This window comes from Antechinus flavipes, chromosome 4, assembly GCF_016432865.1.
Source record: "Antechinus flavipes isolate AdamAnt ecotype Samford, QLD, Australia chromosome 4, AdamAnt_v2, whole genome shotgun sequence".
NCBI classification, from domain to species: Eukaryota; Metazoa; Chordata; class Mammalia; order Dasyuromorphia; family Dasyuridae; genus Antechinus; species Antechinus flavipes.
The window spans coordinates 461,282,551-461,299,773 of record NC_067401.1 but is presented as its reverse complement, the minus strand read 5'-3'; the positions used below and the strand labels follow the sequence as shown (position 1 = coordinate 461,299,773).

The 17,223-nt window shown below is 36.8% G+C and overlaps 1 protein-coding gene across 1 annotated transcript in view; it reads left to right on the top strand.

The window, feature by feature from the left end:
* LEPR (leptin receptor) overlaps nt 1–16,403 on the top strand; it is an 84,658-nt gene extending 68,255 nt beyond the window's left edge. Inside the window, exons 16-19 of the mRNA XM_051996847.1 lie at nt 3,061–3,156; nt 4,127–4,232; nt 4,914–4,989; nt 12,950–16,403. Coding sequence (XP_051852807.1) covers nt 3,061–3,156; nt 4,127–4,232; nt 4,914–4,989; nt 12,950–13,777 — 1,106 coding nt within the window. The 3' untranslated portion in view covers nt 13,778–16,403. The remainder of the gene's footprint in view (nt 1–3,060; nt 3,157–4,126; nt 4,233–4,913; nt 4,990–12,949) is intronic.
* The last annotated feature ends 820 nt before the right edge of the window (nt 16,404–17,223 follow it).

Below are 17,223 nucleotides of genomic sequence, written 5' to 3'. Positions count from 1 at the left end.
AAAACATGTTACCTATCTCCCAGGGTTGTTGTCATGACTAAATAATGGACAAGACACAGAATGGACTCATTAATTATATTTAAATCTTTGATGGGTGCAGAAGGCAGATTCAGGACCCATAGATGGAAGCTCCAAAAAGACATATTTGAGCTCAGGAAAAAATTAACGAGCTATCTAAGGAAGACATATGTTCTTCTCCATTGGAGAGCTTCAGAGAATCACTTGGTGGATTTAACATAGCAGGTATTTCTTTTGGGTATAGATTGGAGTAGAAGGGCCCTGAGGTCTTTTTTATCTTAAAAAAATAATGATTCTTTGAAATCATATAACATACGAGGATTTCCCCTAAAGCTTTAGCTTAAAACTACAATTTGATTTTTGGGGAACATTATATGCTTTTTACATACAACCGTGTGTGTGTGTGTGTGTGTGTGTGTGTGTGTGTGTGTGTACATATATATATATATATATTATACACATTATATTTTATATATTAGGTACACACATAGCATGCCATAACTGTTTTTATCATGAGTTCATATAGTCACACAATTATGCATCTTTATTAGAATATTTTCATTCAGAGATTAAATTTATATGGTTTTATTTATATCAAGTATGCAATTGATATGATGTAATATTTTCTCTAAAATACAATGTTCTCTGTTGAGATTTTCTTGGGGTCTCTGGAGGCAGCCTTCATTTCAGTTCAGTAATCACCACATGAGTAGCCAGGGGGTAAAGTCCAAATCCTTTATTATCTCTTTCAAAGTCTTGTCTCTTTTCCTGGGACTTTGGCTAGCTTTCTTGGAGGCCTTCTATAGTCTTGGCTCTGAGAGCTTGAGCTTCCACCTGCCTTTTCTGGTTTCTGAATCTCCCCGACTTCCAAGGGTTTGTGCTTCAGTCTCCAGCCACAACAAAGGTGGATGATGGAATGAATCTGTCTCAGCCTCCAAGAGCTTTTAGTGCACTTGTCCTTTCTGGCCCTGAGAACTTTTAGCTTATATGCCCCACACTGAGTATACACCAATCATTACATCACTAGGAAATCATTATTTGTTGTAGGATTAAATCAGTGCTAAACTAGATTTAACCATTGTCTCCTCCAAGTTCTGGCCCATAACAATGTGACATCACACAGATTATGAGATCACAACTCAGAGCTAGGAGGGACTTATTAGTGATCTAAAAGATCTACATAAAGGAAATTAATGCCCTGAGGCAGCCAGTTGGTTAGTGGATAGAGTGCTGGATTAAAATTAAAGACCTGAATTTAGATCCATCCTCAAAAATTTATTAGCTGTATGATCCTGGGAAAATTCAATGAGATTTACCTCAGTTTCCACATCTGTAAAAAGGGAAATAATAACACCTACCTCATGAGGATATTGTCAGATGGGATAATATATGTAAAGTGCTTTGTAAACTATAAAGTGGTATAGAAAGCAGTATAATGTTATCAATGACTACTATTATTAAGTAACTTGACCAAGTGATACACCTGGGATTTGAAGCCAGGTTTTCTACTGATAAATTCATTCCTCTTCTTCCTTTACCCTCTATACCACTGTATCATTTTTAAACTGACCAACCAGCAAATTGAATAAGCTGACCTAAGAAATGATAGCAAGATAATAATGATGATGATAAATAATTAGGATTTTAATGATAATAGGTAACATTTATGTAGTACCCACTGTGTGCCAGGTGCCACTATTATCTCATTTGGTCCTCCCAACTACACTAGGAAGCAGGTACTAATATGATCCTAACTGCAACATAGTGAATTTTCAAATGATTTGAATATATCATGGAATATTCATGGATAGGCAATTGATGGAGGGAATATGGAATCTGTAAAACTACATTTACTGAAGAATCAAAATAAATACATGTACATATATGTAATTATAATTTATAACTTGCTTTAAAATTGCAAAGCACTTTACAATTGTAATCTCATTTGATCTTTGTAACAACTCTGGGAGAGATGGGGGAACCGAGGCAGTCAGAGGTAAGATGATTTGCCCAGAGTCACATGGTTCCTAAAAGCCTAAGCTAGACTGGAACTCCAGCCTTCCTGATTCTATATCCTGCAGACCTAGCCTGTTTTACGAATAAAACTGTTTCAAACAAATTTAAAACAAAAATTATTAAGTTTTCCAATTAGTTAGTTGTTTTTCAAAGAAGAGTAATACTTATCAGTTGATTACTTCTCCTTAGCTTATATAAATGTCCATAAAATGGATTTATATTTTGAGGCACCCAGGCATTATGTTGACCTCTCTGACAGCCAAGAGAGCTGATTTTGCTAAAAGCTGCATAGGCAGCCATGACCTATATCCTTGGAAAGATCCGATTCAATGGTTAAGAACTTGAATTTTTTTTTTAGTGAACTAATATCTGGAGTATGGACTCTAAGACCTCAAGATGCTGAACACCCTCTACCTTACTACTCTGCAAACCACTTTTCCTATTTTGGAATGACTCCAATTGTTAGGACATTCTCCCTTAACTCCCCAGTGGGTTTTCATATAATAATGATCATAATCTATCCTGCTTTTCCCCTTCTAAGGACAAGCAGAACAACTCTGTTCCATTTTCAGAGTGATATCCTCTCAAATATTTGAAGAAAGTAATCATGTCTCTCTCATGAGTCTTTTTTGTGTTAAATATCCCTAGGTCATTTATCCAAGAAATAATAATCTGATCATAACACGATATAGCTTGCATGGAGGAAAGACTGGGAAATGGTTTGTTTGGCTTGACATGAACTCTAACAACACTGGGCTCACTCATACATGTCTAAATAGAAAAAAACATTTAGAAAAAAACATTCCAAATTCAGACATCAATGATTTTTGTTTTTCTGTCAGTTTGGACTGAGAGAACCTTTATGCTGTTGTTGCTATCAATATCAGAGATTAAACTTAAAGCAAGAGCTGGAGAGGGAGCCCTTCAAACAATGAAGGAATACTAGGTTTTATAAAAATGTCCAGTTATAGGAATTCCTTGATTAGTTCAATACAAAAGACTTTCTGAGCTCTGTTTTCTTTCCAGATCACTTTATTCCTATCGAGAAATACCACTTCAGCCTTTACCCAGTGTTTCTAGAAGGAGTAGGGAAGCCTACGATGACAAATACATTCACTAGAGGTAAACTACCTTTTACTGTTGCCTATTTTTTTAAAGAATGAGATGGGGGCAGCTAGGTGGCACAGTGGATAGAGCATCAGTCCTGAAGTCAGGAGGACCTGAGTCCAAAGACATTCAAAACTTCCTAGCTGTGTGACCCTGGGCTAGCCACTTAAACCCAATTGCCTCAGCAAAATAAATAAATACAAAATTAAAAGAATTAAATGATGCTGCTGCTGCTGATGATGCTGGCAGTGGTGATGGTGATAGTGATGATGAAAATAATAATGATGATGAAAGTGATGAGGAGAAGGATCATGATGATAGCTTTTATATGTAGCTTTTTTTTTTTTCCTGAGGCACATCATCCTGGTACATCATAGAATGTGACTTTGAATTCTAGCTCAGATTGAATGGTAAGAAAAATAAAGAAGAATCTTTAGCCCGGCAGTACTTTTAGGATCTATGATTTCAACTGGTATAAATACTTCTCTACATCTGCTTATTCAGTCCCTTTGTAATTGTAAATTAGTTGGTCATTGAGCATTTATTAAATGCTTACTGTGTGTCAGGTACTATCCTAAACCCCAGAGATATAAAGAAAAAAACCCAGCAGATTATCCTCAACTAATGTATAAATCAGCAAGCAGTAATTAGGTACCTACTATGATACTGTGATAGACATAAGGCTAGCTACTGAGAATACCAACAAAAAGTGAGGGGGGAAAAAAAAACCTTCCTGCCCTCAAAAAACTTGCATTCATTTTGTTGAAAATGCAGGTAAAATGAAAATGAAGTTCTTAGACTTGATAACTCTTGCTTATTACTATAATTCTAAGTATTTGTTTTTCATATATTTAGCATTCATATTGTAAAAGCTATAATGACCTTAGACTAAAATATGACAAACAATAGTTGTGATGTTTTTGGTACAGACCATCATAACCATTCCTTCAAGGTTCTGAACTGTGTGAATTGAATTATTTTTCAGAAGACATCATGAAACAGGAGAATGATCCAGGTCTCTATGTAATCATTCCCATAATTATTTTCTCTTCAATCTTATTGCTTGGAACCTTGTTAATATCACATCAAAGGTATGGTATTGCCCATGGGGCATTTTGCTCATCCATGTTTTAGGGAATAGCTTCATAATGGCACAGGGCTTTATAGACATCATTTCATTTGAATCTCATTAAAAACCCTGAGAGGTCAGTGCTGTTTTTCTATCAAGTGACTATATGAGCAATCAAAGGCCAACACTGCTCACTCCAAACCACAAGAGCTGGTTTGGCAGCCAAGAAGCTCTGATTTCTCTGCCAAGTTCCCAAGCTCTCATTGCTTTTTATCCTGGGTTGTTAGGACTCTGGAGAGCATCCTACACATTTCAAACCTGCACTGACTCCATACTCTCCAGGAAAATAAATGGAGTTTAATATTTGAAAGCATCTTTCCATGCCATGGAACAACCAGAACAGAGAGAACCTACCAAAATGATGTGTCAAATGGAATTATTTTGAAAACTCACTTCTTAGGTGTTTGTGAGATTTGTATGTTCTTCATTTACAATAACTTGGATCCACTGGCTTGGGGAAATAAAGGGGCATGTTGCTTTGATTAGCTCAAAAGTGAATAGCTATTTCAGAGTGGTGATATTTTTCAACCCCATGATGAGGGCAGGGGGCACAATATTTGAGTTCATACTTTGGTTGTTCACATTTTCTACGTACTTCTGTAGTTAGACCAAATCAATGTATTTTTAAATCTCTTTTTTTCAGAATGAAGAAGCTATTTTGGGAAGATGTTCCAAACCCCAAGAATTGTTCCTGGGCACAAGGAGTAAACTTTCACAAGGTCTCTTTTTCTGTCTTAATTATAAACCAAAAGCTGTTCTTACTCAGTTTCATTCTTTATTAGTTCTTTTTGTTTGAAATTTCCCCTGCTCTAAGATGATTCTACAGAAGGTCTTCAGATTAAAACATTTCAAGAAGGCAAGACACCAAATTCTCTAGAGCTTTTTAGCTGATGATATCTGACAAGATTTATCTCAATTCCATGGCATAATGATAATGAGAAGATCAGACATTTATTCATAGAGAATTCCACAGAATTCCTGCTGTAGAAATGAGAGAGAGAGAGAGAGAGAGAGAGAGAGAGAAACAGAGAGAGACAGGCAGACAGACAGAGATACAGAGAGACAGAGACAGAGATAGAGACATAAAGAAAAATGAGAGAGAGAAACGGGGGGGTTTAAAGAGATAGAGACAGGAAGATAGAAACAGAGAAAGACAGAGAAAGAGAGACAAAGATAGAGAGACAGAAAGACAGATAGAGAGAGACACTGAGACAGAAAGACAGAGGCATAGATGGAGAGAGCCAGAGACAGTCAGATAAAGAGAGGGAGAGGGAGAGAAACAGAGAAACAGAGATAGAGACAGAAAGAGACAGAAAAACAGAGAGATACAGAGAAACAGAGAAAGAAACAGAAACCAAGAGAAAGAGAGAGAGAGACAGAAATGAAACAGAGAGACAGAAACACTGACAGAAATGAGACAAGCTAGGTTCAAAGTCTAATGAAACTCTAACTTTTCCACCTGTTTATTTAAAAAGTCAGATTTTATTACATTCTCCTCATGCTTTTGTGATCTACCAAACACAGTATATTTTGATCACTTTAGGGAAAATACATATCGGTTTCCACCTCACTTTATGTATCTGAAAAGCTTAATTGCCAAGGAGCTAGCTCAGGGCATTTGCTATTTAGGGCACTCCTTTCTGCAGGCATTTGTGAATTCCTGTCATAGGGGGGTGAGCTCAGTGAACTGCAATCATTCATTACCAAATGTCTTATTTTATTCCTATCAATAAATTCTAATTCAAGTGCTATGTGCAAGAAATCTAAAAACTTAAAAACAAACCAGTTCTCTCCCTTGAGGAGGTCACCCCACCTGTACACAAATATGTTTAGATGGAAGACCACCAGCCAGGGGGAGCCCAGGAAGGGCTCACAGAGGATGGAGCATCTCCTGAGTAGAGCATGAAAGGAAGACAATGATTTAAAGAGCTAGGGATGAGAAAGCAGGTTATTGCAGATATGGGTAAGGCTTAGGCAAAAATGCAGTGGGGCAGGAGATCCAGTAGTCTAGCTGAGTGTCTAGAGTAGGGCTTGAACATTTATTTTCCACTCAAGATCTCTTTTCACTGGAGAACTTTTTACATGACCCCGGTTATGTAGGTATATGAAAGAGATATACAAATCAAACATGCACTGATAGTAAATCATAATTTAATGACTCCCACATGGGATTGTTACCCACAGTTTAAGAAATTTTGCTTTAGAGCTCTGGACATAAAGCTAGGAAGATCTGAATTCAAATCTCACTTTGGCTACTTATAAGTAGTGTGACACTGCATAAGCACCTCTCTAAGCCCCAGTTTCCTATATATAAAATGAGAGGGTTGGACTAGACTTCCCCTCTAATTCTCTGAGCCTCACTCTTGAGGACAGGCTAGAAGTCTAATTGGCTTGAAGTGTGTGACCAATTCAGTTCAGTAGGCTAATGTATCAGTCATCATGTCAGCCACTACCAAAGACTAAAAAAGTGCCACTCCCTGCTTTCCAGTAACATATCTTTTCCTATTTAAAGCTATTAATTGCAAATTGGGAGAGATAATTCAAGAAAGAAGAGTAGAGTGGACAGAATTGAGAGTGCTTATCCTGAATGGTCATGGGCAGTGATCTTAATAATGGTTCTTTTTATCCTTTAAGAGAATCCAATGTGAAAAAAAAATCATTTAGGAAAATTTAAAGACTCCTAAGCCCCACATGAATTTATTAATTTCCTGCATTCTCACTTCACAACACCTTTAAGTCATTTCAATTTTTCTCTAATGTTTTATTTTGCTATTAAAATTAAGCTACTTGAGAAAGTATTTCAGTTTTATATTTGGATTTCAGTGCCAGGTGTATATTAAATGCTAAGCAAATGTTTTTATTTTTTAACTCATATATTCTTTGTTCCCCTTAAAAAAATTTTTTTTTTGCTATTTCTTATTGACTATTTTCTCTTTTTTTCTATTTATTACGGTTTATCCTTTGCTGTAATGGGCTGAGGCTTGAGTTGATGCACTGAGGTCCCAAGCACATGAGGCTAAATAGTAACTGGACCATACTCTATTAATATATAAGCTTGGAGAAAGAATGGCCCCCGCCCACTCTTTGTGCAAGTCCTGATGTGTTGTATAGGAAATGACGATTTTGGTGGGTGGAGGCAGGGGAGTGGAAAAGGAAGGGGAAGGAGAGACTGCTAGCATTTTTGCAATTGCAATTGGGACGGCCTTTCAGCTCAGACCTCTCTCTCTCTGCTGACAGTGCTTTAAATTCACCACGCCAGCTTACAAAAGAAGCTCAAGAGGCTTGAGAGAAGTTGAATCCAATGTGATTGAAAGAATCACTCAAAAACCCTTGGAAATATCAGTTTTTGCCACACAAGAGGCACCCACAGCAGTCCTTCATCAAGGAGACAGTGTGATAGAGTGGGTGAACCTCCCGGTACAACCAGAACAAAGCCTTACTCCTTACCCATGCTTGTGGCTAGAATTTTGTTAAAGGCCATTAAGCGAGCAATACAACTATCTGGGGCAAGACCTGATAAGATATACACCTTTTACACCAATACACAAATTAATGTGTGTTGTAAGACCATCCCAGAGTGGCAAATTTTATTAGCCATTGCTCCAAATTTTACACATGGGTCTCCATTAAAGATAACCCGACTTTTACATAATTGGCGATGGATTCTTGAAGGAAAAGTTTCTAAAGTTCCTCTTAAAGGACCAACTATCTTTACAGATGCGTCCAAACACAATATTTGTGCTGTATACTTTCATGACTTAACGATAAAGAGAGTAGTCAGAACGCCTTTTCAGTTCACTCAGCAGAACGAATTATATGCAATCATATTAGCTCTCACTTATTACCCAGGAGACATAAATATAATATCTGATTCATCCTATTCAGTAGGTGTGATACAAAGAATTGCCACAGCCCAAATGAAATTTGCAGCTTCTAATATATATCAGCTCTTTAAGGAACTTCAGGAGCAAGTGAGAAAACATGCAGGTAAGATTTATATCTTGCATGTCCACTCACATAGTGGACTCCCAGGTCCTATTTTTGATGGGAATTCAAAGGCAGATCGTCTTTTAACTATGTTAGCCAGTACGCCTTTATTTCAGGAGGCCCAGGAATCCCATTCTAAATACCATCAGGCTGCTCGAGCTTTGCGTTTACAATTTGGGATTACAAAAGAGGAAGCTGGGAGCATAGTAAAAAGCTGTACAGCTTGCCTTCCTTTCCATGCTCCTACACTGCCTCCAGGGAAGAACCCTCGTGGTTTGAGACCCAATGAAATCTGGCAAATGGATGTGACCCATTATAAATCTTTTGTTCGTCTGTCTTTTATCCATGTTGTGGTAGACACCTTTTCAGGATTCACTTTTACCATACCAGCAGCAAAAGAGACAGCCCGAGTGGTCACTGAATTCCTCACACAAGCATTTGCCATTATGGGTGTGCCACAAGCAATAAAAACAGACAATGGTCCTGCATACACCTCCAAACATTTTGTACACTTTTGTGCACAGTATAAGATTTTACACACCACTGGCATACCCTTTAATCCTCAAGGACAGGCAATAGTAGAAAGGAGAAACAGAGACATTAAAACGCTGCTCCAAAAACAAAAGAAAGGGGGAGGAGATGGCTCGGTGGATAGAGCACCAGCCCTGAAGTCAAGAGGACCTGAGTTCAAATCCAGCCTCAGACACTTAACAATTCCTGGTTGTGTGACCATGGGCAAGTCACTTAACCCCAACTGCCTCAGCAAAAAAAAAAAAAAAAAAAAAAAAAAAGCAAAAAGAAGAAGAGAAACAAACAGAAAAGTCATCACAATGGCAAAAAGCAAGCAGTCTCTCCTCCCCTTCCTTTTCCACTCCCCTGCCTCCACCCACCAAAATTGTCATTTCCTATACAACACATCAGGATTTGCACAAAGAGTGGGTGGGGGCCATTCTTTCTCCAAGCTTATATATTAATAGAGTATGGTCCAATTACTATTTAGCCTCATGTGCTTGGGACCTCAGTGCATCAACTCAAGCCTCAGCCCATTACACTTTGCTCTTATTTTTCCTTAGTATATTCATTTGGGTTGTCAGACTTCATTATGGCATATGGTGTTTAGGCCATTTCTACCCTTAGATGAGCTAAGGGATCCATGTAAACAAGTGAGACTTCTTGCTTGCATTTCAACACACTTTTTCATTCTTATAAAGGAGGAACCTTGGACCTCACTGTAATCCTACTAATACATCCCAAAAGTCATAACTGATAAACAGGAGAAATATTTGAAAACTTCAGCATTTCATTTCTAATATGAATGATTTTTTTTTCTTTTCATTTTTTTTTTTTTTATTTTATCAGAGAGTGGACGTTCTTTGAAGTCTAATCTTGATCACTACCAGCTGAACCCATTGGGCCAGTTCCCCATCCTTTCTTTAAAAAGCTGTTAGAAAATGTTTATTATTTACATAAGAAGGAGAAAAGCAATTCTATTTTTACAAAATCATACATGTGTTGCAATATTATGGGAGCATATGGGGGTTACAAATTAGGATAGGAGTATAAAATCAGATCAGAGTTTTGTTGGATTTTCTTTGCATGAAGGAAGCAAATGTATTATCTGTTAACTCAAACATAGGTTTAACTGCATGAGTTTTCTAGTTGAATGTCTATTCCAATTAGAAAGGCAACACATGTTAATGTTATTGTGAGATATCTGTTAAACATTCCAGATAAAATGTCTGCGTACTGCTAAACACCAAATGAAAGTAGAAATTTCAGTTGCTCCCAAAGCAGTTTTGCATGAAGCTCTCAAATATAGCAAGAAAGGATGTTTGTGTCTGTTCCCAGAGAACCTTTATCTTTGTCTCACAAAGAAAATTGGTTCATTTAAAAATGGATTCTTTTAGACAGACACAATGGTTTTTAAGTTGTGTCTAGCATCCTTACTGAATATATAATTTTGAGTTCAGAGTGAAAGTAGAAATTAGAATTGACTTCAGTGAAAACCAATAAAATGTAAGTTCCTTGAGGGCAGGCACTAATTTTTTTTCTGTCTGAATTGCTAGAATGATATATGGTACTCAGTACTTAGTAGAAACTTAATAAATGCTAATTAAAATTCCAGTTAACAGCAAAATCATTTAAACATAGGGTGGCTTCACTCATCCAAAGTATAACTTTTATTCCTGCTTTTGTATTTTTGTTTTGTACTATTATATCTTAAATCTTCATAATCCCTTCTTCTGAGTGAATAAATCAACCCAGAAGCAGTTATTAAACCTTTATTCTGTGCCAGACACCGAATTTGGAATTATAAGACCTGGGTTCAAATTCCCTATTTGTTACTTAACAGTTATGGGGGCTTGTACAAGCCACAATCTCTTGGGGAATTGATTTTTTTCATCTACGAAATAGAAAAATTGAATCAGATAGGCTTGAAAGCCTTTTTATCTATTGGATCCCAGATGTTCCCAATGAAACATCGACACTAAATACTTAGAGTCCCAGTAGAGAAACACCATTAAAATTATCCAGAGAAAATGGGCTAAAACTATTTTCAAATACCACAAGTCTCTTTAATGAAATGATCTAAAGTGCCCAAACCAAAGTAATGACAAAAAAGTTTGTTGCAGTGCATGGGACTCACCATGTATGTAGAATTACTAAGAAGTGTCAATAAATTCATTTATTCAAGAATCAATTATTAAGTACCTACTACATTCCAGGCATTGATATTGTCATTGAGGATAGAAATCCAAAAGAAAAATAGACCCTGTCCTCAAGAGGCTTACATTCTATTGTTTTTATGGGAAAAAACAGAAGATCATTAAAAAAAAAAAAACATTAAGAGAATAATGTTGATGTATTTAAAAACTGCAAGAAATCACTGGATCTGAAAAAAATATTCTTAATTAAAAAACTATGAAAAGTTGTAGAATAATCTAGTGATACAATGTAGTTGAACTTCTCAATATTTTATATAGTGACAGGCATCAATAAGCACATAAAGGCTTCTTTCGTGAATCATTTCTTTGCAAAACTGGAATATAAATACCACCTGAATATTAATAGGAACATACATTCCAATCATTTTAGGGCCATAATTCCTATCTGCATGTTAATCTTGAAACAATTTTCTGCATGAAAGCAGAAATATTAGGAAGAAGCTAGCCAAACAACTCAGTGAGCAAATGAAGATCTGAATATTTCACACAACATCACAGCAAGTGTCTGCCAGGAAGATGAGAAGCTTGATGATGATTTTTCTGTGTATGTATAAAATGATAGGAAAAAAGTGTTCCCAGGGTTGTTTTTAGCTTCCTTTAATCATGTCTCTATAATCAGAATCCATATCCAGTGTGCTCAGTTTATTTATATATCATCTATTTTTAAAGCAGTGATTTCTCTAATTTAATAGTCAAATGGATTTTAAAATATATATGATGTATTTGATGTATTTTTAGTAGGTCATTTGTTGGTCATTTAATCAGACAGTTGAATGTAAATTCACAGGGAAAAGTAAATTGGACAGTTGCCATTTCCATTGCTAGAGTGTGTCATAGTGACATTGTATGTATTTTCTAGGCCGTGTCAACAACCTGTTATTTTTTAATGTGATATATCCACAATGCTTTCTAGTTTTCACTTACTTTTAAATCATATATCAATTCCCATTGGCTATCAAAATTAGCTTTTTATATAGATCACTGATTTTCACCTCTCTCGGCAGGATTTTTGTTATGATGTAACATCCATTTGATTTGTTGTGATAAACAAAATCCATTTGTTGTGCTTGATGTCTTGTGGTTTTTTTTGTCTTCATTCCTCATGACGCCTTGCATGTAAGTTTGTAAGCTAAGTTTTTCATAAGGAAATCAGTAATTGTTTATTTATACATCTGTGTTTTTCTATCTTACCAATATCATCATCAATGAAAACCTTATTAATTTCCTATTCAGATGTTATTCTGGGGTATTCAGCTCATGCTAATCCAACCCAATCTAATCTACCACAACACAATAAAAGTCATTTTAGTAAAACCCAACCCAACCCAATCTACTGCACCAAAACAAATCCTGATACAAGCAAACCCAACCTAATCTAATCTAATCCAGTAGGCATTCTTAAATTTCTTTTATGTATGAGATACTATGTTAGGTCTTGGGTTTACAAAGACTAAGATAGTGGGGACAGATTAGGTAATATCTAATAGTAAAGAAAAAAAAATTATATATATACGTATATATATATATATACATATATATAATTTTTGTGTATATATATATATGTATATATATATAATTTTTTTCCTTTTTACATATATATATATATAATTTTTTTCCTTTACTATTTATTTTTCCTCTCTTCTTATAAAATTGTTACTTTCCATTTTTAATCTGTCTTTGCTCTAGGTTATGTTAGAAAATTATAGTTTTTATGTTTCACACAATTAGTTTTGGGGATAATATACTACACTCTAATAAATCCTAGCAAATTCTATATAACAAATAACATTTTCATGTAATATGTTTCTGACATATCTCACTTCACAACTATCATGGTCAATTTGAAATTCCCATCTTTTTGTCCTCATTGGTCCTTATATCTATCCATCTTAAAGAAGGATTTAGTATGCAAAAAAAAAAATCCAAAATCATTGATGACCATAAAAAATGTGTCTTTTTTTTTTAGCCTGAAACTTTTGAGCACCTTTTTATCAAGTGCACAAGAGCTGTCGCATTTGGTCCTTTTCTTCTGGAGCCTGAACCAGTTTCAGAAGATCTAACTGTGGAAAGAACATGGAAAAGTGGAGAGGAGAAGAACATGGTACCAGCTCTTGGACTTTCCTTTTGTGACCCAGAACCTGAGGAGGATTCTGTTTGTCCTGGTGACCACATCACTAATACTCATCTCGCCCAGAGTGGTGGTTGTAGGACAGTCAGTGAGCAGAGCAAACAATCCGTGAAATACGCTGTACTTTTGAATAACTCTAAGTCAAGTACACTAGATAATCAGCAAAAGAGTCTAAACAGCTCCTTCAGCAGATGTTTATCGATAAAAAATTCCCTGTTAAAAGGGTCTTTCTCTGGTAGTTCATGGGAGATAGAGACTCAGGCCATTTTGATATTATCAGATCAACATCCAAACACAAGACCTTCCCATTTTCCATTCTCAGATAGTTCTTCTGAACTGTCAGATCAAGACAAAAACTTCCATGAAGAGAACAGTGCCCAGAGGCCTGTTTACTATTTAGGGATCACTTCAACAACCAAGAAGGAAAATGACATTTTTTTGACTGAAACCTCCGGAGTGATGTGTCCTCTCCCTGCCCACAGTTTATTCACAGATGTAGGAGTACTTCAGGACAGTTGTTCAGGCTTACATCCCTTTGTAGAAACAAACCTTCACTTGGGGGCGTCAGTTAGTAAGACATTTGTTTCTTACATGCCTCAATTTCAGACCTGTTCTGCCAAAACACAGAAAATAACAGAAAACGTGATATGTGACCTCACTGTGTAACACCATTATCTGTGTCCCCACATTGCTTGCTGCTATAATGGTTTCTCTGAAAACATTGGCTTCAATGGATCAGTGACCTCACATTGTGGAGTTGACATTTGTGTGAACTATGTGGAGCCCAACCCATACTTCTCTTTGTCATTCTGTGGGTTGTTGTCAATGTCCTCCTGTGCCTCCTCCCTCAAGGATCTCCTCAACATACTAAAGTCATCCTCTTGATCGATTTCCATTCCATGGCCACCAGTGAAGTCCTCTTCCCTTGCTCTTACTACGTGATTGCTCCATCTCATTTTCTAAATATGCTTTTCCGGCATTAATTCTGTTATGTGCCTTGCATGCAGAGCATACTCACACCCATACCCTTCGTTATTTTTTGGGTCACCTACAACTTTGACACTTCGGAGATTGTAGAGTTCCCAGATTTAAAGATAAAAATGTCATAAATTCCAAGATCTTTCGTGAAGAGGAAGGAAGAACAAAATTTTCTACACTTGAAAATATTTCCCCACAAAATCAAAGGTCTGAACTGGAAGGTACTAAATTAAAAAAAAAAAAAAAGTATAGTACAGGAGAATTGAATAAGAAATCTGGAATCAAGTTCTATTTATGATCCTAACAATCTTAGGTAAATCAGTTAGTTATCTTTGGTCTTCAGTTTACTCACCTGGAAATGGGGTTGGACCAGATGGCTTCTGAATTTCCTTACATCTTTAAATCCATGATTTTGTAAATACTTCTTACCATGATGAGGAAAAAGAGAAAATGTATAAAGCTTTATTGTATTACAAGTGTTGTTCACAAATCAAAATGCCAGCAACCTCATAAGCCTTCTTCCTCCTAGAAACAATTCCAAGAGTTTTTGTTGTTTTATTTTGATGGGAAGTGTTCACCACCAGCTCCATTTCTATGCATGCTTCTGAAAGAAGACATTGGATGAGCATACACATATGAGATGAGCCTATTTTTTTCTTTCCTATTAATATCTATGAAGTTCAGTCCTATCAACTCTTTTTTGTGAGTTTAGCTTCCATGTTGCATTAACAAGGAGTGTGTTACATTGGGAACCAAATCTAGGCTCTAGTATAATAGAATGATGTCACTTAGTCGAATGACAGTACCTGAAAATACTTGTTGATAGTACCACAAATTCCCCCTCCCCATATTTTGGATGATCCTTATCCTACCTGAGGAAGCAAGCACTGGCTTTGGAGTCAGAGAATGTAGCTACCCAAATCTTGCTTATAATGCCTGTTACCTGTGCAATCACCGACAAGATATTTGAGCTCTCTGGACCTCAGCTTCGTCCAGTGTAGAATGTGAGAATTGAACCTGGACCTCTGAAAGCCCTTCTGGTTCTTGATCTATGATTTTATGAACCTACCGACAGAATGCAGTGGCAAAAGAATCAATACATCAATGTTTTTGGCTTGCTGTTTTGTACTGTGGACTGTTTTGTAGAGTTGCGGCCATTGCTTGAGTACTGAAGAGAGAAGACTCAGGCTGAGTTGCACATTGCCTATTCATCACAAAAACTTGAACAAGTCACTTATAATTTTTTTTTCACCTTCAGTATGAATATTATGTAGTGGAGAGAGAATGGATGTGAGTCAGGAGTCTGTGCTTTGGACTGTACTCAGTCCCTATGTGTCTCTGGTCAAGTCTGCAAAATGTGGGAATTGAAGTGAATGATCTCTAAGGACTTTTCTAGCTCCCAGAATTATCCTTTGTATTCTAATAAAAAAAATATTCATGTCAGAGGATTTCAAGCTGTGGGATGTGGACATTTGAGAGATGATTTAAAGCTAGCTCCAATATTTTACAGAAGAGGAAGTGGAGGCGCAGAGAGATGAAGTGATTTCTCTGAGGCCACATAGTCAATAAATAGCCCAGCCTTATTTTCCACCATCAGAAAATGTTTCTTGATTGCCAATTTGAATGTGGTATAGAATCAGAACCTGCATGAAAAATCATTTCATATGGACATATTTCTTCAGGTCAATTCCAATAGACTTGTGATGGAGAGAGTCATCTACATCCAGAGAGAGAGCTGTGAGGACTGAATGTGGATAACAACAGTATTTTCATCTTTGCTGTTGTTGTTTGCTTGCTTGGTTTTTTTCTTTCTCATATTTTCTCTTTTGATCTGACTTTTCTTGTGCAACATGATAAATGTGGAAGTATGTTTGGAGGGAAAAATATTTCATGGGTATTTGGTCATATTGGTTGATATAAAATTGATATAAAGAAAAAACTTGGAATCTGTGACATGGAGTTAAGAAACAAACATGCCCAGTTGGACATAAAATGGCTTCCTTGAAAAAAGCCACTGATTTATTACTAAGACCCTCCAAATCAGAAGCCTTTGGTCTCTTCTGAAATCTTTTTACTTTTTCTAAACCCTGCCATAATTTCTTCTTTGTCTCTAAGAGGAAGAAAATTCTAATGATAGATAATCTTGTATAATGAGCAACTGAGGCAGAGCCTTATACAAGGTAGAACAGTCTAAATGGGTCACCATTTTCTATAAATGCTTAGCTAGAAGTTATGGTAAGGCTCCTGGAGTTCAGCAACTACCTACACAATCATGATATTTAATCAGTCAAACAAAAAACATTTATTGAGTGTTTACTATGTGCCAGGCACTTGAAGCTCATCTATTTGGCAGTTACAGGAAAAACAAAAACAAAACAAAAACAAAACTTCGGGGTCCAGAATTAGAGGACCTTGCCTTGAAATTTTGCTATATTTTTAATTGCCTGTATAATCTTAGGTTAGTTATTTTCTCTCCATGGTCCTTAGTTTCCACATTTATAAAGTGTCACCCTCAAGATGACATCTCAAGCTCCTTTTTAGCCTTAAAACTGATCTATTGGACTATTTGATTCTTTCTTTCCTTTCCTGTCTTCCTTCCTCCCTCCTACTTTCCCTCCCTCCTTCTTTCCTTCCCTTCCTTCTTCCCTTCCTTCCTTCCTTCCTTCTTTCCTTCCTTCCCTCCCTCTCTGCCTCCCTCCCTCCCTCCTTCCTTCCTCCTTCCTTCCTCCCTCCCTCCCTCCTTCCTTCCTCCTTCCTTCCTCCCTCCCTCCCTCCCTCCTTCCCTCCTTTCTTCTTCCCTCTCTCCCTTCCTCCCTCTCTCCCTCCCTCCCTCCTTTTCCTCCCTCCCTCCTTCCTTCCTCTCTCCCTCCCTCCCTCCCTTCCTCTCTCCTTCCTCATTTATTTATTTATTCAATGTGTGTGTGTGTGTGTGTGTGTGTGTGTGTGTGTGTGTGGCAATTGAACTTACGTGACTTGCCCAAAGTCACACAGCTGGTAAGTGCTAAGTGTCTGATCTTCAATTTCAGGGCCAGAGCTCTATCCACTGTGCTCTCTACTACCCCTGGGACTGTTTCTTAATATAACAATTATTGGGGACATGGATGAGGATTCCCAGACTTGATCTATTATTATCA